The following is an 18,707-nucleotide window of genomic DNA, read 5'->3' on the forward strand; positions in this document are numbered from 1 at the left end:
ACCAGTCAAAATTTAACTTTGTCCCTAATTAATAATTATCCCAGGTTCAAATCTACATATTAAATTTTGTCAAAGACAAACGTAAAACTATCATTAATATGCAGCTCTAGTTTCCTATTTATTGAGACTTTAAAACCGGAATTAAAACTTGAGGTGAAATTTCTGTGACCAGCAAATACGAGGCTGAGAACGTATGTACAAATTAAATTGTCAACTCGGTTAATTAGAGCAACATATGACATTCTGAGGCTTACAGGGATGAAATTAAACCAGAAACTAATTTTGCGGCCAGCGACTAGACCTCTTTTACCCGAGGAAATAAATTGAGGATTTAAAACCCGGAAGATCTTATTGCCTTTGACCGGCATTTAGACTCGTAACCCAGATTATACCAAAAATTTTTGATTTCCGTCCTCTAATTCAAATCCCCGTGATCTGAATTTTTATTACTACAGTAAATTTTGTTTTTTACGACGAGTACTAAAACTCAATAGTAATTTATAAGTTTAGTAGCAGGAATTAAGCTAGCTATATATATGTATATTTATAATCCAGAAATTGTAAAGACATGAGAGGTGATGAAGAGTAGCGAGTAGTGGGTGTAATGTAGAGGGTGAATGTGAATGTGGTTTGGTAGATCACCTTTTCATATTAACGTAGCACATGCGTACCCACCACCTCCACCTCCACCTCCACATTTACTTCTATCTCTATCTCCATCTCTTCCTCTTCCTCTTCCTCTACATCTACATCTAGCTTTTGACAATTTAAAACAATATATGTATGTCTTGGATATGAAAACGCAGGCGCCAGGAGGATCAATAAATAGTCAAAGTTGAGGGCAAGAGGCCAGTAGCATACGGATTTGCGTTGGGTAAAGAACATCATCTGAATAGAGTGCCGAGGGTGTTGATACCACAGTGTATTGGATTATATTTCATTTTTTTTTTTAAACTATTGTACAGTTTTTAGTGCGAGGCTCGTTGAGCGGCTCGACCATGCAACCGCCACCGAGGAAAGTAAGTCCAATTAATTTATCAGCTCTACTTCTTAATTTCCTCCTTAATTTCCAAATTACCATCAATGACAGCTGGATAACAGAGGGAAATTCGCTGTCAGGAAATCGGTTCACGGATTAGTTCATTTTCTAGTTATGCTGAATAAATCCAAGGGTAGTTTGATCCCAGTTAAGATTAACTGCCTCCGGTTTCTTCGTTATTTCGTACGAACTGGGACTAGGTGGGAACGTCTTGGGTTATTCTGTGTCCTAGTTATCAATTCAATAGATATTGGTATTGATAATAATTTTATTAAATGCATGATGCGATCTATGAATAACCAGAACAGAGCAGACCGGAACATTTGTGAAATTCCGCAATCGCTATGTGACCACTCAGCTACTGATATTCACTCGCTCCTGGGAAAATCGATGCACATTCACCGCCCGTTCTTAAGGATCGAATCTATGTCATTTAATTTTCATACCCCTTTTTTATTTATTACCAGCTACTTATTTTTATATTTGTAGTTGCCTATTGTACGTCGATTTACTACCCAATAATCACTATTCTTATTTTACATTTTTTATTTTATTGTTTTTTTATTTTTTTTTTTTTTTAGGGCAATTATGCGAAATTTTTGAAAAATGTGCACTCTGAACAAGCTGCTAAACTTGCGGCCAAAAATCAACATGAGTGTGATCTTTTGGAAGATATAAGGTAACATATATATAAATATATACTTAGATATTGTTAATTAAAAAATTATGTATTTTTGTTTTGTAGAAATTTCACATTGAAAAAGTCGGCTATTGAAAAATCTTATTCTGAAGTAAGTATTTTTTGAAATATTTTTTTAACGGAGTAAAAAATAAAAAATTTTGAAAAATTATTTATTTTTTTTGGTTGAAAAAAAAAAAAACAAAATTGAGGACTCTTAATATTTTACCTGAACAAATATTAATTATGACAGGGAACTAGACATAATTTCGATTACGTGATATAAAGACATATATTTATATATAGCATAGTTATCTAGGGTAAAGTATTAATTTTAATGAAATGATTTCGAGTCCTAGTTGTTTATTTTATTGATAATTTGATGAGTCAGTAATTTTTTTAAGTCGATTTAATTATTATTTTAATGGAAAACCAACAGAAATTTGTTTATTATCTTATTTTTATTTTGTAAATGATAAGCGACAATAAAATTTGAATTAAGGAATGAATTCTTGTTGAAATTTTTTTTTTTTCGAGGATAAAAATATGAAATTTTTAAGGATAAAGATGAAAAAACAAATTATTTAATATTTCGAGCACAGAAATTTTATTCATTGAAAAAAATAAACTGATAAAAGAATTTATATAAAATTTAAAAATATGTCAGTTTTTTTTTTTTTTTTTTTTTTTCATGAGATCGCTGACTTTTAAACGTTGAAATTTCAAATTTATTTTTTATATCTAAGTTCTTTGAAGTAAATAATTGCCGACTGAAAAGTATGTCGTATATTTTATATATATTTTTATTACAATAAATAATTTCCTTTTTTCCAGGCATTACTTAAAATATCATCGGCTTACTTAAACAAGAAAATACCAAATATACCAGATTTAAAAATAGATAACGCGGATGAAAAATGGTAAAAAAATATATGAATATAAATTTTTCAATCTAACATTGAAAAAAAATTTTAATAATTATTTATCCAGGAATATGTGGAATGTTTGGCGAACTGTATTAGAAGAAAATGAGAAATTAGCACGTGCGCGATTGGCTGCAGTCGAAGTATTTCAACAACAAATAGCCGATGACGCAAAAGTTTTGCGTATGCATAAAATGCAGATATCCAAAAAGGTATTTTATCTCTTAGCAAAAAAAAAAAAATTGAGAATATTATAACAAAAAAAAAGTGATAATTTATTAATAACCGATAAAATTGATTAAAATTTTTTTTATTAGGCAATAGACCAACTACTGATAGTACAAAAAGAACTTCAGATATGTGTGCAGGATGTCGATAAAAATAAAAAGTTTTATCACGATGAAGAACACAGCGCTCATGATGTTCGTGATAAAGCCAAAGATATCGAGGAGAAATTGAAGAAAAAAAAAGGATCGTTTTTCCAGTCAATAACTTCATTGCAAAAAAATAGCGCCAAGGTATTTAAATATTAATAAAGTAATAATTCACAACATTCTTTACAATAAATATCGAGAAAAATGTATTCAATTTAACTTTAAAAATATTTAAGCTCGCGTGATTTCCGTCTGTTGAACTTTTAAACTCGCGCGGTAGTAGTTTTGAATTAAATAATATGCCAATGACCTCATGGTTTATTTATTTGTGTCATATATTTATAACTATAATGTCAAGCCATCACGTTATCTGTCTATCAGTTTATGCAGCTATATAGTTATATATTTATGTGTTTTGATGATCAATGTCAACGGTAACAGTGGCGGTAACATATCACGTAATTCAAATTACAGGTAACATCAAAACGCGATGCTCTGGAAGAAAAATCAACGGGTGCACGTAACGATTACTTGTTGAGTCTGGCTGCTGCCAACGCCCATCAGAATCGCTACTTTGCTGTCGATTTACAAAATACAATGCAGTATCTCGAACAAAATGTTTATGATAAAGTACAAGAGTATTTAACGCTGATGGGACGCACTGAGTTGTTAACTTGTATGGCCACGCAAAACAGCTTTGGAAAAATTCGCGATCAAGCACAACAGGTAATTTAAAAAAAAAAATTAATAATTTATATACGGCTTAAAATTTAAATTTATGAAGCTTTGATACATAATTTTTAATTTTAATTTCCGTTGGTTGGAACCGGAGATGTAAAAGTTTTTTCAAGGCAGCGGGATTTTTAAACGAGGAGCCGGCGGTTCGATTCCATTTTTGGGTCATCTAGAATTTATTTTCATTAAAAATTAAAATTTTAATTAACAAAATTTATTATGAGTTAATATTGGACAGAATTGTACTGACGAAAGTAAAAAAAAACTGAGTAATTAAATTACTAAGTGAGAAATAGCGGCAATGAAACTTTCAAGTGTTTAATTAATTAGTTGAATTATTAATTTATAAATTTGTAACAGCTTACAAGGGAGTACAATATCCAATGCTGCAATTTATATTACCCAGTATTAAAGCAACATATACAGTACGAATTTGAGCCTTGTGACAGTGATCCAATTGATAGGTAAGTTAAAAGCTTTCATTTTTGACCTTGATATTTAAATATTAATCTTTATTTATTTTGTATTTTCTTGCTAAAGGGTAACCGCTGATCACTCAGCTGCAACGACGTTGGGCAAAGAAGCCAAACGATGGTCATCAAAAATAGCCCGGGAAATAAGTAATATACGTGAAAACACAAGAAAATTACAAGCGATGCTTCAGCTCAAGGAGTCCGGACAAAAGGTTCTTATTTTTAAACCAACTAAATAATTTAATTATTCAATAATTAATGTGTCAATTTTTAATCAGAGTGACCCAAATGATCCAACTGGTCCAGATTTAGACACTAAAATTGATGAATTGAAACACAATATACGGCGCGCTGAGGTAATTCAATTTAATTTTAATATTATTATTATCATTATTAATATTTATTGATTATATTAATTAAATTTAGACTGCTAAAATGAAAGCTGAAGCTCGGATTGAATGTCTACGTGCTGGTGGAGGTATCAAATTAATTAACTTTTCAAAATTTTAAAATTAAAAAATTTTTTTTATCTCCTTGGGACTCCAAATTACCTAAAATTAAAATTACAGCCAAACTATCAAAGATACGGCAAAAATGTATCATACAAAATTTGTAGAGAATAAAATTTCCTACAAAGTTGCTATTATGAATTTTTTTCGTATCTTTGATAGTTTACCCAGAAACACGGTCCCAATATTCAAGAGTCGGTAATATTGATGTTAACATGATTTTCTTTTTTTTTTCCCAGTTAATGTCGATGAATTTATGCAAGAAGCCGAAACACTGAGTGTACAGGACATGCCTCGTTCAGCAAGCTCTTTGTCAGTACGCACTGACGCATCAGGAGTTGCGGTAATTTATTTAAAAACAAATTTCATTATTTTTATTAATAAAAAATCGATAATATATCAAAGATATATGTCATGTATCATTTGTAATTTGATTAGTTAATTAATCGATTAAATTTAAATTATTTATAGGAACACCCGTCCTCAGATTCATTTTACGACAGCGACAATGACGCTGGTAGCGATTTGACGACCGTCGAAAGGCCTGGCAGCGCACGTCATTCAAGTCAACATGAGGACGAATCTTACAGTGAACGAGAGAGGCACGATAGTGCTGAAGTTGATGGTTAGATTTTATTTTTTAATTATAAATAAATTTTTCTATTTATTTATTTATTTTTTTTTTAGCTCTACTGGAAGAAGAAAAGCAACGGATGGAAGATACAGTGGCTGGTTGGGACGATCCAACATCTATTGATTGGGGAACTACTGACGAAAAAGGCGAAGTAGTAACTACTGATGCTGGTGGTGAAGCAACAGATCCAAATGCCGGTCTACAAATATTTAAATGCACCGCTCTTTATTCTTACACTGTAATTTAATTATTTACTGATAAAGTATTTGATGATTGGTTGATTGGATATTAAATGTAAATATTTATGATAAACAGGCACAAAATCCAGATGAATTGTCAATTGTAGAGAGTGAACAATTGGAAGTAGTGGGTGAGGGCGACGGTGATGGATGGCTCAGAGCCAGAAATTATCGTGGAGAAGAAGGATATGTACCGCAGAATTACTTGGACGTCGAAAGAGAAATAACTTCTACGGTTGGACTGACATCCCAGCCGGGATTAGTTACACAGATATCATTTTCATCGGTAGATTACACTATTGACGATCATGACGCAGTTGATCCTGACGCTCATCTTTACTCGCAACAGGCTCAGGCTCAAGATGAACAACCGCAAGAACCGGACACTCAGTATCAATATCCACCAGCAGCTGCTGCTACAGTTGATGATCCTGCGGCGAGATACTGCATCGCTCTGTACGACTACGACGCGACTTGTGACGAAGAACTAACGTTCTTGGAAGGCGATGTGCTGAAAATAATAAAAACTGAACCGCATGACGTCGACGATGGCTGGTGGGAAGGAGAACTACAAGGACGCAGGGGACTGTTTCCGTCATTGGTCGTTGAGCCTTGTGCTCCTGATGGTTCACCGCTTACTCCTCAGGAAAGCATGACACCACCAAGTTCAGCTCCACCGGTTTTCACCCCTCCTGAGGTCCCAGAGTATGCGCTCACTGAAGAACTTGCTTTGGCTTTCGGTGAGATTTTATTTTTATTATTTGTCATGTTGCATTTTACCTCAGAGAAAAATAACCGTAAGAAAAATTACCGGGTGTCATAAAAACGCGTTTTTTAAACGCCAATCGACTGGTTATTTTTTACGGTTATTTTGCTCTAGGATGACTCCGTAGCGGCGATATTTATTTATTTAAAATTTATAGAAGAAAAATCAGTAATAATTAATGGTGAGCCTGAAAACTTTTCGATGATAATGTCTAAGGATCAAAAGAGTCATTACGGAAGTCAGTTTGACGAAAATGAGAGCAAAGCACCGGGAATAATAGGTAAGTTATAAATATATGACTAATTATATAAAACAATATAAATTATTGAATTGGCTTTGTATCAATGTGCAGTCGTTCAAGTATCGGATGAGGGGGACAAGGTAAAATTTTTGCCTTGGCTTTATTTTGTTCATCAATTTGATTAATTATTAACTTTAATGACACTTAGACACTTAGTAACTGGGCTAAGTGCCGATAAAATAACCCGTACTTTGATAATTGACAGGGAGAGTCAGAGCAGGATGACAAGCCAGGAAAAGTTTGCGCAGACCGGCCTAAAACAAAAGTGAACAGGAAAGCTGAGCAGGATGACGCGGGTTTAGGAGTTGCGCAGATCGTCATCACAGCCGCGACTCCGATGGAAGAAGTCGACCGACCGTTCCCCGGTGAAGAAGACGAAGATCCAGTCAATGAAGTGAATACTGAGACTCAGGAGGACAACGTCCAGCCAAAAGCTGATGTCCAGGAACCGGAAGTTACTAAAGAAGATATTAAAAGTGATATAGAACACCAAGAAACGCCGCCTAATGAAGAGGTTGAAGAAAAATCAACCGTCGATGATTTGCCAGCAGACTCAGCACCTTTTCCGGTGAGCAGCAGCTCCGGAAGTGAAGCTGACTCGACATCTGGGCCTAGCACTGCTGATAATTCAGCGTCACTGCCTTCTCGTGGTACTGTTATCGAAATGCAAGTCGAAAATAACGAAACAAGCGATGAACAACCCGATATTATTCCCGAGAAAATGTTGGTCGGCGGACGGGCCAGCATACCTGATGAATTGCAGCCAGATCAACTCGAAAAACTGCAGAATCTAAAGGAATCCAACGCCTAGGATTGACTTAACCTCGGGTATGAGGATAATGATGCCTTAATTGACAAACTGGCTCTTCCGCATAATCATCAAAGTAAATTTAATCGTTTGATGAAATTTTGGAATAATAATTATCCGGTGGGTTACGGGAATAAAGACTCGAATGAATTTTATTTCAGTTGTAACAGTACCGATAACATTAATAATAATAATAATAATGATGCTAATGCTGATGCTGATGATGATGATGGTGTTTAAGTAAAAGATAAAGATATGACTAAAGAAAATATAAATAATAAACGCTATGTCCCGTGTGTGTTTCTTAATGAAAATTCCCCGACAAGAAAATGTTCATTAATTATTATTATCAATTATAATAAAATATTTTTATGTTGATATTATGTACACAAATTTTTTCTAGGCAATACTCTAGGTAACTATCGTAATACGTTGTGATTTTTGCAACGTTATCGCTATATATATAAATAAATAAATAAATAAATATTATTATTAATAAATTATAAAGAAACAAAGAACAATAATGTGAAAAAATAAGTAAAAGAAATGATTAACTGTACAGTCGTAAAATAAAGAGATTAAAATATTGTCAATACCTGAGTTTTTTTATTCTAGATTTTTTTTTTTTATTTTACGGGAGTTAAATTTCTGTCGGAAATATCGCGGGAATTTGATTGATAAGTTCATGAAAAGTTAATAATAGTTGATTTTTTTTTTGTATTTGATGTTTTTTATATTCGTATTATTGGTAATTTATTATCGGACGATAATTAATATTTATGAAGTTTTTCTATTAATACATTCTATAATTTCATGGTTTAGTAGTAAAGTGTTTTTTTTTTTTTTTTTTTTTTTTTTTTTTTTTTTTAAACTTAATAAATTAAAATTTATGAGAAATGTTATTACTGGGAAACTGTAACATATTATATTTTTTTTCTGACTTATTACATTTTAATGTTGAATATAAATTGAAATTTTTAAAGCCAATTGACATATTATCTAAAAAAATTAATTACCGGTTTAATATAAAAGATAAAAAAAGAAAACATTAAACTCCAAATGCATTTTTTTTTATTACTTAAAATATATATCAACATTTATAAGTTCCTCAATAAAAATTCATATAAAAGATATAAAAAACATTTCATATAAATTTAAGTATTCCGACTCTCAAGTTAACTTTCTATTAATCAAATTTATTTAATTAATAAAAATGAACTATAAAATCTTGAATAACTCAAGTGTCCTCTTGATAGTGACTTAAGGCTGCATACGAAGAGCGCCGTCCAGACGAATAGTTTCCCCATTCAACAACGGGTTCTCGACAATGGCCTGGGCCAATTGCGCGAACTCTTCTGGGTTACCAAGACGCTGCGGAAACGGAATACTTTTAGCCAAAAAATTTCTCACTTTCTCAGGGAGAGACTTCAGAAGCGGAGTGTCGAATAAACCGGGAGCTATCGTGCAGACGCGGATTCCATGAGTAGAGAGATCGCGAGCCAACGGAAGAGTCATACCCACGATGGCGCCTTTGCTCGCAGAGTACGCGGCCTGGCCGACTTGTCCGTCGAAAGCAGCGACACTGGCAGTATTTATGATCACACCACGTTGTCCATCGGCGTTTGGAGTATTGTCTCCCATCAGTCCTACTGAAAGTCTTATCACATTAAATGTACCGGTGGTGTTGACATGAAGAACTCGTGCAAAAGTGTCCAATTCATGTGGAACTTTTTTATTAAAGTTGTAAACTTTGAATGCTGACGCTATTCCCGCGCAATTTACCAGGACATCCAATTTACCAAATGATTTTTTTGTTAATTCAAGAGCTTTTTCAACGTCTTCTGTTGATGTCACCTTATTCGACATTAATTTATTTTATAAGAGATTTAAATTAATATTTAAAAACTGACCGCATTTGTATCTCTGCTATAAACAGGATGTCCATTTAAATTTTTTAAATAAATATAAATATACATTGATCAAAACTTAAATAAGTTTGGTGTTGATCGAAAAGTTTAAAAATGAAAAAATATAATTTTGAATTTTTTTATACTCCCGCCATGTCTACGGGGCATTTATTGGTAGATGACCTGAGAATTTTAAATTTTAGTGACTTGTTTTCATCAGAGATGTAAATGTGCCAGATAAAAAATTTAAAATGTCAATAAAACTTACATCCATTGGAGTAAAAATAACATCTGGACCTAGTGATTTCACTAAGTCTTCACCTTGCTCTTGTGATGACTTTAAATCCGCGGCAATGATTCTAGCACCCTGCTTTGCAAATCTTTCGACAGTTCCTCGTCCCAATCCTGAGGCTCCTCCAGTTACCAGTGCAACTAATCCCTATAAATATTCAAAAAATATTATATCCTTTTACTGCCATTATTATTCAAGTGATATGAACTCTTTATGCTTATCAACTTATTATTTAAAATTGTTTTTATTCACAAAACGACCTTTGATCATGTGGAAAGAACATGGTCATATGATTAACTAATTATGGATGTAAAAAAAAATCATTTATGGGATTTTTAAATATTTTTAGGTGAATTGATTTTACAAATAATTTTTACGAGTTACCTTCATCATCTTGGTGTTTTTTAAGCTGATTTCTGTACAAATGGAGACGGTTTACTTATAAACCGGTGTGTTCGATGAACGATTAATTTATTTGAACTGCAGTGAACCGATACAATATGATAACTGTTGGCTCTTTAATTTATTGTGATTATTATTTTAATAATAGAGTGAAGAATGTAAATAAAAAAAATGTTTTAGTTCTGAGATTGTTGCGACATCTTTTGTCACGTTTTTTGTTGGTAACAAAGAAAATTTCGGGTAAATTCAATAGCTATGAAAATTCAAATTTTTCGCGGGAAATTTTTCATGTTTCCAATTCAAAAATGAAAATTTCGAAAATTACAAGTGGGAAAAAATAAAAAATTATTTAACTTAAAGTTAATTAGTTGTAATTATAACTTATATTTATTTGAAATTTTTATTCAAATTAATGCAGAGTATGATATGCTTTTTTATTTTGTGACTATTATTGACTTACATGTATAATTAATTTATAATATATATATATATATATATATATATGGATGATAATGATAAGATTGAGTAGCAGTCAAGTATTTCAATTTGATAATGAATATTCAAAGATTGTAAAAGCGATTGGCAAGAAAATGATTGGAAATTATATAATGTTTTAGATTATTATATGACAGTCTTATCTTTAAGCCATTAAAAATTTTCATTTGTGTAGTTACAATGCTGCATTGAAATGATAATTTATTATAATATATTTTATATGAATTGATAAAAAACAATCGAAAAAAAATTCAATGACGCTTAATGAAGGTAAAAACTTTTTGATTGCTTTAGCATGCAACAAAGTACATAAATATGCTATTATTTGAAAGTAAGTTTAGTCCGTACGATTTCGTGCGGGAAGATTTTATTATTTATCTATTTTAAATTAATAAAAATCATTTGAAAAATGTCGGGATTAATTTCAAACGTGTTTCGTATACCGTCGCATGATAATTTACTTCCATGGGGTTATTAATTTTTTTTTATTAATAAAATTTGCTATGTTACCTGATTGAAGATTCGTATTGAGAACATTAGATGTTAATAATTTTCCGACATAAAGAATTGGACTTAATCAGAAAATAATCATTTTCTATTGTTTTAGATAGGATAAAATTGGAATTATTAACTAGAGTTATTGCAAAAATGTTAGCGACAACTTAATGTAATTTTTTTTTTTTTAGGGACTTTGGTTGCTGTTATTGTGGTTTTGATATTAGCATATTGGGGGAGTGACATTAAAAATTTATTGATGACTTACAGTAAATTAATAAAAGCGGCTCAAGCATTTTCGGGCCCTCCAGCGCTTCCTCTAATTGGAAATGGATTGTTATTTACAGGACAAAAAGATGGTAATTGTTAAAAAAATGTTTTTATATTTTTAATCATATTCTTTAAATGTTTTAGACTTTTTGAACACATTCCTTCGGATAAAAAAAAAAAATAAGGATACCTTTAGATTATGGCTAGGACCTAAGTTGCTGATTGTCATAACAAATCCAAAAGATTATGAGGTTTGATTTAATTAACTATTTATATTTTATAGATTTTAGTAGTAATTTATGAATAATAATAGTAATATACTACAAAAAATTTAGAGTAAATTTATAGTGAGTACGGGTTTTATTTAAGCCCGATATTATCAATTATTTTAAAATAAAATATACACATTTATAGATTGTGTTGAATAGTTCAAAAGTAGCTGAAAAAGCATTTTTCTACGATATGATGGAACCTGCACTTATAAATAGTCTTATTAATGGAAAAGGTATGTTACTATTAGCTTAAATAAACTTTATTATCATAATTGCTAATAATATTATTAAATAAAATATCAAGGACCAAAAATGCGTGCCAGACGTAAGATGGTGATTCCCATTATAAATGGTAAACAGCTATCAAATTATATCCATAGTTATAATTTACATTCTCGACGTTGCGTGGAACTTCTTACAAAAAAAGCAAATACCGGCGAATTCGATGTATACTATGACATGGAGCTTTGTCTTTTAGACATTATTTATGGTGAGTTTATCTTAACACATATAACGATTACGTTTTTTTCGGTTTGCCGAAAGTAAGTGAATTATTTTTGCAGAAACATTGCTTGGGATTGAAGGAACTGCTCAAACTAATGGTGATGCAGTAATCGCTCAACTTGTAGAGAAGTATACTGATATAATAAATTACAATTTATTATTTTAAACCTGAGTATCTTTATCGTGAAAGACTCAAGTTACCCAGGTTTATCGTATTTTAATGAATATAATAATATTGTTCGTATTTTTTTCAGTGCATTGGACATTTTTTGGGAAAGAATATTTAAAGTTTGGTTGTACCCTTCATTTATTTTTCATCTTACAAAAATAGGTAAAAGATGGATAGATAGCCTTGAGGAAGGCCGTAAATTTACAAATGAGGTAGTTATCATTAAAATTTTATTTAAATTTAATGCCACAGATCTACTCGTCTCCTCAGTCGCGAAGTGTTTATAGTTAAGTCCGCAACGGAATCATGATCTTTTATTTTAATCTTTGGGTGTGATGAAGTCCATGAATTATAATTAACGCGCATGCACAGTAATTACTTAATTACAAAAAAAAGGTGGAAGAAACGATTATTCTTTTACGGACTCAACGATAGATTTTGGAAACATTATTAACATTCTATTATACGATTTCACGATGCTATTGAACCGCTTTGAATACGAGTTTCTAAACAGGATTACCCATGATTTTAAATTGCCTTAAGCTATTTACACTAATTTTGAACACCCTGAGCGTGAAACAGAATTCGCCTCTTGATTATAATAATTATTTTTCAGTAATTTATACGTTTTGTAGATAATAACTGACAAAATAAAAATATATGAAGCAATAGAAAAAGGTGAGGCAAATATTGAAAGACCTAAACCATCAATACTGGGTTCAATTGTCGAGAATGCTGTTAAAACGAATTCGATGACTGTTGATGAAATTCGTTATGATTTGATTGCTCTCTTTATTGGGGTAATTATTCCTAATTATTAATTATATTCATATCTTGATTAATTGATTTAACTTCACTTAATAATTTGTCATTTTTTTTAGTCTGCTGATACTCTTCAGGGTGTGATCTCATTTGCATTATTAATGATAGCGATGCACCCCGATGTTCAGGTAGAAATAATTGTAACACGGAGAGAAAATTTGCGGAATATTTCTTATCGTCTTATTGTTGGAATATATTTGTGGGAATTGTTCCCATGATTTATTGGAACCGTTCCGTTAATATTCGCTCCGTGTAATTAATATAGTTAATTACAAATTAATGACGTTAATTAAATAATTAAGGATAAAGTACGTGAAGAAATATTGGATGTAGTTGGAGCAGATAGTGATGTTTGTGAAGAACATATCGGTAACTTGAAATACATTGACATGGTTATCAAAGAAACTATAAGACTATTTCCGGTTGGGCCCTTGATCGCTAGGAGTGTCACTGAAGATATAGAAATCGGTAGATTTTTTTTGTTTATTTCGTTTTTTTTTCTTTATTGATAACGTATTAAATTATTTCAGAAAATTATACAGTTCCAAAAGGCAGCACTCTAGCTATCTTAGCCTGTGTAACTCATAAATCTGAAAAGTATTGGACGGAGCCTGAAAAGTTCATTCCAGAAAGATTTCTGCCGGAAAACTCAAAAGACCGGCATCCTTATGCTTTCATACCTTTCAGCGGAGGTCTTCGTGGATGTCCTGGTACAACTATATTTTTATACAATTTCTAACTCATTAAATAAGTACAACAATAAATATATATATATTTTTACAGGTTATAAATTCGGTATGGCTTGTTTAAAAGTACTAATCGTTCATTTCGTTCGTAATTATCAATTTAGTACGACAATGACTCTTGAAACATTGAAATTGAAAACACATATATCTGTTAGATCAGCAAATGGTTACAGAATGTCTATTAAAAAAATCATTTCGTAATTTAAAGTGTAGATATTTTTTTTTTAATTTCAATGTATAAGACGTAAAAATTTTGTGGTTATATGTATCCATTAATAAGAAACAGTAGTCAGAAATTTTTTTTCTTTGAGTATTTAGTCACAATGCTCTTATACATTTTGTTTATTGAATCAAACAAATAATTATATTTTTTTTTTAATTTTATTTATTAACGATTTTAAAAACTATCTTTGATTAAAAACTCCGATTGATAAATTTTTCTAAATGAAACTGATCGAAATACAACATATATATTTTTTTATATTTTCAGTGAAAAATGTAAATTTATATATAATTAATATTTTCAAACTATTATTTATTTATTGATTTACATTTTGCATTAATTGCAACTTACATATTTTTTTAAGTGTATTCATTAAATAGCGCATAAAAAATTTTTTTTTTAATTTTTTAAAAAAATTGTATTCCCAAAGCGTAACGCAATCTTTGAGTTCGCAGTATTAATTTGTTTTTTTTTTTTTGTGTCGTATCCTTTAATGGTTAATTACAGTTTATTTGTAAAAAGAATGTCATAAATCTATTGCGTAATTAATTCATAAAAAAAAAAAAAAATAAAAAAACAAATTATAATAATAAATAGGAGCCAAGTACTTTAATTATATAAGAAATATTCAAGGATTGTAAAAGAAAAAAATTGGTAAAAAATAATAAGAAAGTATTTAATTCCCTAGGTTGTTATTTATTATACAAACATCTTATTTATTTGTCATTAACATTTTTATTTGTTGTTACGAAAAGAAAAGCAACTTAGGGTTTCCCAAGAATGTTGAATGCTAATGAGATTCAATTTTTGAGAGAAAAAAAAAGTATTTATATATATACAAATATTGATGTAGACTTTAAGAAACGTAAAATAAAAAGTATTTAACTATATTTCATGATGAAAACAAATTAATATACATAATATCTTGTCAAACTTTAGAACCTTGTGGAAAGTAAAAAAATGCCTGTAAAAAAATGACAACATCATGAAATGTGAATCAAATTAATTTAAATAAATTATAAAAAAAAAGTCACAAGTACGTTAATAAGATGCAACTTTGATCTGATGACTAACAAAATGAGTAAAAAGCATTTGGGTTATTAATGACACGAATCATATAAATGTATAATTTTTCTAAATTAAATTCATTTGTTACGGACTTGTTCATCAGAACGATTCAATTATAAATTTTCGTTGGATTTATCGAAATTACAAGCAATGTCAGCATTAACGTCAAATCGCGAGTTTCGTATACTATTAACTAATAATTTACTATCATCGGGTAACAATTTTTCATTATCAATAAAATTAAATATATATCTCTCTAAAAATGAATTAGTGAAAATCACGTGACAATCCTGTTTAGAAAATCTCATAGAATCCAACAGATTCTCATAAATTCCCATAGAGATTTTATAAAAATGAATAAGTTCTACAAGAAATGTTATAGCCCTAATTAAGAAAAACGATTTGCTCCATGTTAAGAGTATAACTATATATTACTCGATTCAAATTGTTTTTTTAAATCAGGGAGTTGAGTATAGGGCCTTATTCATACAGCTATAAGAATCTATCGGATTTTTTGAGCAGTATACCACGGTTTGAAGTAGTGGCATACTTTTCACTAGTAACTAGTGAATAATCACTATTTTTCACTGATTCAAATTTAAGAGAGTATTTGTGTAAGAAAATAGTTTATCTGCTAGTTGTTTTTATTTTTTTTCAGAGATTTTAATAGCAGTGATTTTTATTTTGATCTTAACGTATTTGTGGAGTGACATTAAAAATTATTTAGTAGCTTATGGTAAATTAGTAAAAGCGGCTAAAGCATTTCCGGGCCCTCCGACGCTTCCTTTAATTGGAAATGCGTTAATTTTTGCCGGACACAGAGATGGTATGTTTCAAAATAACATATATTTTTTTTTTTTAATTTTTATTTGTGTTTAATTTTAAATTCAGAGCTTTTGAACAAAATGATGAAGATCGGTAAAACGAATCCCGATACATTTAGAGTATGGCTAGGCCCTGCATTGGCTATTGTCATAACAAATCCTAAGGATTACGAGGTTTCATTTATTATTATTATTATTATTATTATTATTATTATTATTATGATAAAAAAATGATAATTATAATAATGACAATTTGAAAATGATTATTGATAGATTGTTTTGAGTAGTTCAAAAATGGTTGAAAAAGCATTTTTTTACAATTTAATGGACCCAATAGTTATAAATAGCCTGATTAATGGAAAAGGTATGCTATTATTAGCGTAATAAATTTTATTGTTATCGCTATTAATATTTTTAAATGAAATATTAAGGACCGAAAATGCGTGCCAGGCGAAAAATGATAGTTCCCATAATAAATGGCAGACAATTATCAAATTATATTCAAAGTTTCAATTTTCATACTCGACGTTGTGTAAAACTTCTTACAAAAAGAGTAGATAATGGCGAATTTGATGTATTCCATGACATGGAACTTTGTATTTCAGACATTATCTACGGTGAGATTATCTAAATATGTAACGATTCAGTTTTGTCGGTTTTCTGAATAAAAAATTAATTATTTTTATAGAAACATTGTTTGGGATCGAAGGAACTGCACAAATTAACGGAGACGCATCAATTGCTAAACTTATTGAAAAGTATGTTGATTAAATAAATTACAATTTACTATTTTCAACCTGAGTAACTTGGGCCCAGTCATGATAATTTTATTCATCTTTATCATGGTTTGTGTTTTTGGAATCTAAGCCACCTATTGATTAACTAAAAAAAATGATTAAAGTTGTAAAAATTTTTTTCGGGCGGACACTGTTACGGTGAAAGACATAAGTTACCCAGGTTGACTAAATTTGGATGAACAATAACACAGTTATATTTTTGTTAAGTGGAATAAATATTCTTTGGGAAAGGATTCTCAAAGTCTGGTTGCACCCTTCATTTATTTTTCACTTTACTAAAAACGGTAAAGTATGGAGAAATTGTGATATACTGCTTCGAGAATATTTAAATAAGGTAAATATAATTTACTTGTCTTAATTAAATATATTTTTCATTACAATCATGAAATATTCCTCAAATATTGGATTGACGGTACACTTCAAGCGCGAAGCAGTGCTCCATTTGCGCATAGCAGTAATTTTTTATAAATTTATGGTTTTTTTTAGATAATAACCGACAAACAAAAGATATATCAAGCATTAGAAAAAGGTGAGGAAAATATTGAAAGACCTAAACCATCAATACTCGATTCAATTGTCGAGACTGCTGTCAAAACAAAGTCGATTTCTATTGATGAAATCCGTTATGATTTGATTGCTCTCTTTGTTGGGGTAATTATTCCTAATTATTAATTATATTCATATCTTGATTAATGTATTTAACTTCACTTAGTAATTTGTTATTTTTTTTAGTCTAATGACACGATTCATGGTGTGATCTCATTTGCATTATTAATGATAGCGATGCACCCCGATGTTCAGGTAGAAATAATTGTAACACGGAGAGAAAATTCGCGGAATATTTCTTATCGTCTTATTGTCGGAATGGATTTGTGGGAATTATTCCTATGATTTATTGGAACCGTTCTGTTAATTTTCGCTCCGTGTAATTAAAATAGTTAATTACAAATTAATGACGTTAATTAAATAACTAAGGATAAAGTACGGGAAGAAATATTGGATGTAGTTGGAGCAGATAGTGATGTTTGTGAAGAACATATCGGTAACTTGAAATACATTGACATGGTTATCAAAGAAACTATAAGACTATTTCCGGTTGGACCTTTGATCGCAAGGAGTGTCACTGAAGATATAGAAATCGGTAGATTTTTTTTGTTTATTTCGTTTTTTTTTTCTTTATTGATAACGTATTAAATTATTTCAGAAAATTATACAGTTCCAAAAGGCAGCACTCTAGCTATCTTAGCCTGTGTAACTCATAGATCTGAAAAGTATTGGACGGAGCCTGAAAAGTTCATTCCAGAAAGATTTCTGCCGGAAAACTCAAAAGACCGGCATCCTTATGCTTTCATACCTTTCAGCGGAGGCCTTCGTGGATGTCCTGGTACAATTATATTTTTATACATTTTCTAACTCATTAAATAAGTACAACAATAAATATATATTTTTTTTTACAGGTTATAAATTCGGTATGGCTTGTCTAAAAGTACTAATCGTTCATTTCGTTCGTAATTATCAATTTAGTACGACAATGACTCTTGAAACATTGAAATTGAAAACACATATATCTGTTAGATCAGCAAATGGTTACAGAATGTCCATTAGAAAAATCACTTCGTAATTTAAGTTGTATATCAATGCCATCATATTCAGAATATATTTTTTGGATCATAGATAACAGATTTTCTTTTCGGATCAAATAAACTTTTCTTTTCTTCTCGAATTTTAATTTGTCAAGTTTTATTTATTAAAAAATTCAATGGCCAGTCATTAAAAAATAAAAATGCTATCGAGTTCTTACGTCATACAATTGTACAAAATAACTTTTTAGAAAAATTGTACGGGATTCCTTGATTTTCAAAATTAAACTAAAGCCATTTGCTGGAATGTTTCAAAATCAAGTCAATGAACTAATGACTGTTTATAAAAACTTTCAATAAA

General features: G+C 30.3%; 3 protein-coding genes across 5 annotated transcripts; 2 read left to right on the plus strand and 1 right to left on the minus strand.

Moving 5' to 3' along the window:
• The first annotated feature begins 812 nt into the window (after positions 1-812).
• Positions 813-8,029, plus strand: LOC103575715 (protein nervous wreck). 3 transcript variants are annotated; one of them, XM_008555599.3, is made up of 19 exons: positions 813-1,019; positions 1,621-1,718; positions 1,785-1,830; positions 2,553-2,638; positions 2,709-2,853; positions 2,959-3,159; positions 3,490-3,741; positions 4,111-4,214; positions 4,291-4,435; positions 4,502-4,579; positions 4,650-4,701; positions 4,972-5,075; positions 5,204-5,357; positions 5,420-5,604; positions 5,682-5,891; positions 5,955-6,345; positions 6,529-6,651; positions 6,724-6,752; positions 6,878-8,029. In XM_008555599.3, the coding sequence occupies exons 1-19, from the start codon at positions 999-1,001 to the stop codon at positions 7,481-7,483; spliced, it is 3,030 nt and encodes a 1,009-aa protein (XP_008553821.1). In that variant the 5' UTR covers positions 813-998; the 3' UTR covers positions 7,484-8,029. The 3 variants fall into 3 exon arrangements, with proteins under 3 accessions (XP_008553821.1, XP_008553820.1, XP_014298873.1); XM_008555598.3 differs by having other exon boundaries at positions 5,682-6,345; XM_014443387.2 differs by lacking the exon at positions 6,724-6,752 and having other exon boundaries at positions 5,682-6,345; positions 6,878-6,994.
• A 505-nt stretch (positions 8,030-8,534) lies between these two features.
• Positions 8,535-10,227, minus strand: LOC103575716 (3-hydroxyacyl-CoA dehydrogenase type-2). Its single transcript, XM_008555601.3, has 3 exons — positions 10,064-10,227; positions 9,656-9,826; positions 8,535-9,334 (listed from the first exon to the last, which is right to left on the minus strand). Exons 1-3 carry the CDS (start codon positions 10,070-10,072, stop codon positions 8,741-8,743), a joined length of 774 nt encoding a protein of 257 aa, XP_008553823.1. The 5' UTR covers positions 10,073-10,227; the 3' UTR covers positions 8,535-8,740.
• A 731-nt stretch (positions 10,228-10,958) lies between these two features.
• LOC103575717 (cytochrome P450 4V2) lies at positions 10,959-18,676 on the plus strand. Its single transcript, XM_008555602.3, has 23 exons — positions 10,959-11,046; positions 11,263-11,430; positions 11,486-11,592; positions 11,756-11,846; positions 11,918-12,103; positions 12,177-12,246; positions 12,372-12,498; positions 12,922-13,086; positions 13,168-13,236; positions 13,411-13,576; positions 13,639-13,818; positions 13,892-14,020; positions 15,876-15,971; positions 16,037-16,143; positions 16,243-16,333; positions 16,401-16,586; positions 16,658-16,727; positions 16,974-17,100; positions 17,253-17,417; positions 17,499-17,567; positions 17,742-17,907; positions 17,971-18,150; positions 18,224-18,676. Exons 1-23 carry the CDS (start codon positions 10,986-10,988, stop codon positions 18,385-18,387), a joined length of 2,940 nt encoding a protein of 979 aa, XP_008553824.2. The 5' UTR covers positions 10,959-10,985; the 3' UTR covers positions 18,388-18,676.
• The last annotated feature ends 31 nt before the right edge of the window (positions 18,677-18,707 follow it).

Source organism: Microplitis demolitor, chromosome 6 (assembly GCF_026212275.2).
Source record: "Microplitis demolitor isolate Queensland-Clemson2020A chromosome 6, iyMicDemo2.1a, whole genome shotgun sequence".
Lineage (NCBI taxonomy): Eukaryota > Metazoa > Arthropoda > Insecta > Hymenoptera > Braconidae > Microplitis > Microplitis demolitor.

Bases quoted from the DNA above. Each gene is read 5' to 3' on its own strand.
- LOC103575716 (XM_008555601.3), bottom strand. The intron at 9,335-9,655 runs GTAAGTTTTATT...ATGTCGAATAAG, and splicing joins TTATTTTTACTCCAATGGAT to GTGACATCAACAGAAGACGT.
- LOC103575717 (XM_008555602.3), top strand. From the start codon at position 10,986: ATGTCGGGATTAATTTCAAACGTGTTTCGTATACCGTCGCATGATAAT. The intron at 11,431-11,485 runs GTAATTGTTAAA...TAAATGTTTTAG, and splicing joins ATTTACAGGACAAAAAGATG to ACTTTTTGAACACATTCCTT. The intron at 13,237-13,410 runs GTAGAAATAATT...TAAATAATTAAG, and splicing joins CGATGCACCCCGATGTTCAG to GATAAAGTACGTGAAGAAAT.
- LOC103575715 (XM_008555598.3), top strand. From the start codon at position 999: ATGCAACCGCCACCGAGGAAA. The intron at 1,020-1,620 runs GTAAGTCCAATT...TTTTTTTTTTAG, and splicing joins TGCAACCGCCACCGAGGAAA to GGCAATTATGCGAAATTTTT. The intron at 5,076-5,203 runs GTAATTTATTTA...AATTATTTATAG, and splicing joins CTGACGCATCAGGAGTTGCG to GAACACCCGTCCTCAGATTC.